The sequence below is a fragment of the Brachyhypopomus gauderio genome, chromosome 9 (assembly GCF_052324685.1).
Source record: "Brachyhypopomus gauderio isolate BG-103 chromosome 9, BGAUD_0.2, whole genome shotgun sequence".
Taxonomy (NCBI): domain Eukaryota; kingdom Metazoa; phylum Chordata; class Actinopteri; order Gymnotiformes; family Hypopomidae; genus Brachyhypopomus; species Brachyhypopomus gauderio.
Window position 1 is genome coordinate 3,973,133 of NC_135219.1, and position 2,500 is coordinate 3,975,632.

General features: G+C 44.9%; 1 protein-coding gene across 1 annotated transcript in view; it reads left to right on the top strand.

Annotated features, from left to right (window-relative positions):
- The window catches only part of prdm1c (PR domain containing 1c, with ZNF domain), a 6,636-nt gene extending 5,072 nt beyond the window's left edge, over positions 1–1,564 (top strand). The window contains exon 4 of the mRNA XM_077016540.1: positions 724–1,564. Coding sequence (XP_076872655.1) covers positions 724–819 — 96 coding nt within the window. The 3' untranslated portion in view covers positions 820–1,564. The remainder of the gene's footprint in view (positions 1–723) is intronic.
- Positions 1,565–2,500: the final 936 nt, after the last annotated feature.

The following is a 2,500-nucleotide window of genomic DNA, read 5'->3' on the forward strand; positions in this document are numbered from 1 at the left end:
GTAAGTGGAGGATCTCGAGTCCTAGTTACCCACCACCTGCAGTCGTTTTCCATTCTGACTGTACGTGTCAATCAGAAGGTTTGTACAGAAGGTTTGTAAATCAGGACGTTTGTACAGTAATGACACACTGGCCAGTTTCACCAGAGTGAGTTATTTAATCTTGAGTCATATTTCTAATTCTGTTGATGAGCAAAGCAAAATTGATTCACTGCAAAATGAACAATGAAAATACCAAAAAAAGGCTGTCACAGAAGATTGTGACCGTGAGACTAATGGAAAAATCACTAATAAGAAATAAGAATAATAAATAAATGAATAAAATGTTTTCAAATGCAAAAATAACAACTAAACAACATACACTGAAAAAATAAAGCATTGGCTCAATGTAATAAAATTGAATTAATCAATCAATTTTTTTAATTGACTCAATCTAAAAAACTAAATTCATTTAGTCATGAATTTAGTTTTTTGGATTGAGTCAATGAAAAAAAGTTTGTGTGATTGATTAATTCAATTTTATTACATTGAGCCAATGCTTTATTTTTTTCAGTGTACTCATTGAATGTAATCAAAAGGAAAGGTGCCATATACTCGTGGTATAGAGGGTTACGCTAGTGTATGAGAGTATCTCAACCTGCCTCCATCTCTCTCTCTCTCTCTCTCTCTCTCTCTCTCTCTCTCTCTCTCTCTCTCTCTCTCTCTCTTTCTCGCTCTCTCTCTCAGGTGTGTATGCACCGTTTCAGTACTAGAAGTAATCTAAAGACTCACCTAAGACGACATGTGAGAGAGATGGACATTGAGGGTTATACACACACCTAAAGATGAACCTGTAATCACCATCATCATCATCATCCTCACCTGTACCCAACACCATCAGTGTCCTCACCTGTACCCAACACCATCATCATCCTCACCTGTGTCCAACACCATCAGTGTCCTCACCTGTACCCAACACCATCATCATCCTCATCTGTGTCCAACACCATCAGTGTCCTCACCTGTGTCCAACATCATCAGTGTCCTCACCTGTACCCAACACCATCATCATCCTCACCTGTACCCAACACCATCATCATCCTCACCTGTACCCAACACCATCAGTGTCCTCACCTGTACCCAACACCATCATAATCCTCACCTGTAACCAATATCATCATCATCCTCACCTGTACCCAACACCATCATCATCCTCACCTGTACCCAACACCATCAGTGTCCTCACCTGTACCCAACACCATCATCATCCTCACCTGTACCCAACACCATCATCATCATCCTCACCTGTACCCAACACCATCATCATCCTCACCTGTACCCAACACCATAATCATCCTCACCTGTACTCAACATCATCATCATCCTCACCTGTACCCAACACCATCATCATCCTCACCTGTACCCAACACCATCAGAGTCCTCACCTGTACCCAACACCATCATCATCATCCTCACCTGTACCCAACACCATCATCCTCACCTGTACCCAACACCATCAGAGTCCTCACCTGTACCCAACACCATCAGAGTCCTCACCTGTACCCAACACCATCATCATCATCCTCACCTGTACCCAACACCATCATCATCCTCACCTGTACCCAACACCATCATCATCATCACCTGTACCCAACACCATCATCATCCTCACCTGTACCCAACACCATCATCATCCTCACCTGTACCCAACACCATTAGTGTCCTCACCTGTACCCAACACCATCATCATCCTCACCTGTACCCAACACCATCATCATCCTCACCTGTACCCAACACCATCAGTGTCCTCACCTGTACCCAACACCATCATCATCATCACCTGTACCCAACACCATCATCATCCTCACCTGTACCCAACACCATCAGTGTCCTCACCTGTACCCAACACCATCATCATCATCACCTGTACCCAACACCATCATCATCCTCACCTGTACCCAACACCATCAGTGTCCTCACCTGTACCCAACACCATCATCATCCTCACCTGTACCCAACACCATCATCATCCTCACCTGTACCCAACACCATAATCATCCTCACCTGTACTCAACATCATCATCATCCTCACCTGTACCCAACACCATCATCATCCTCACCTGTACCCAACACCATCAGAGTCCTCACCTGTACCCAACACCATCATCATCATCCTCACCTGTACCCAACACCATCATCCTCACCTGTACCCAACACCATCAGAGTCCTCACCTGTACCCAACACCATCAGAGTCCTCACCTGTACCCAACACCATCATCATCATCCTCACCTGTACCCAACACCATCAGAGTCCTCACCTGTACCCAATACCATCATCATCCCCACCTGTACCAACACTATCAGTGTCCTCACCTGTACCCAACACCATCATCATCCTCACCTGTACCCAACACCATCATCATCCTCACCTGTACCCAACACCATCAGTGTCCTCACCTGTACCCAACACCATCATCATCATCACCTGTACCCAACACCATCATCATCCTCACCTGTACCCAA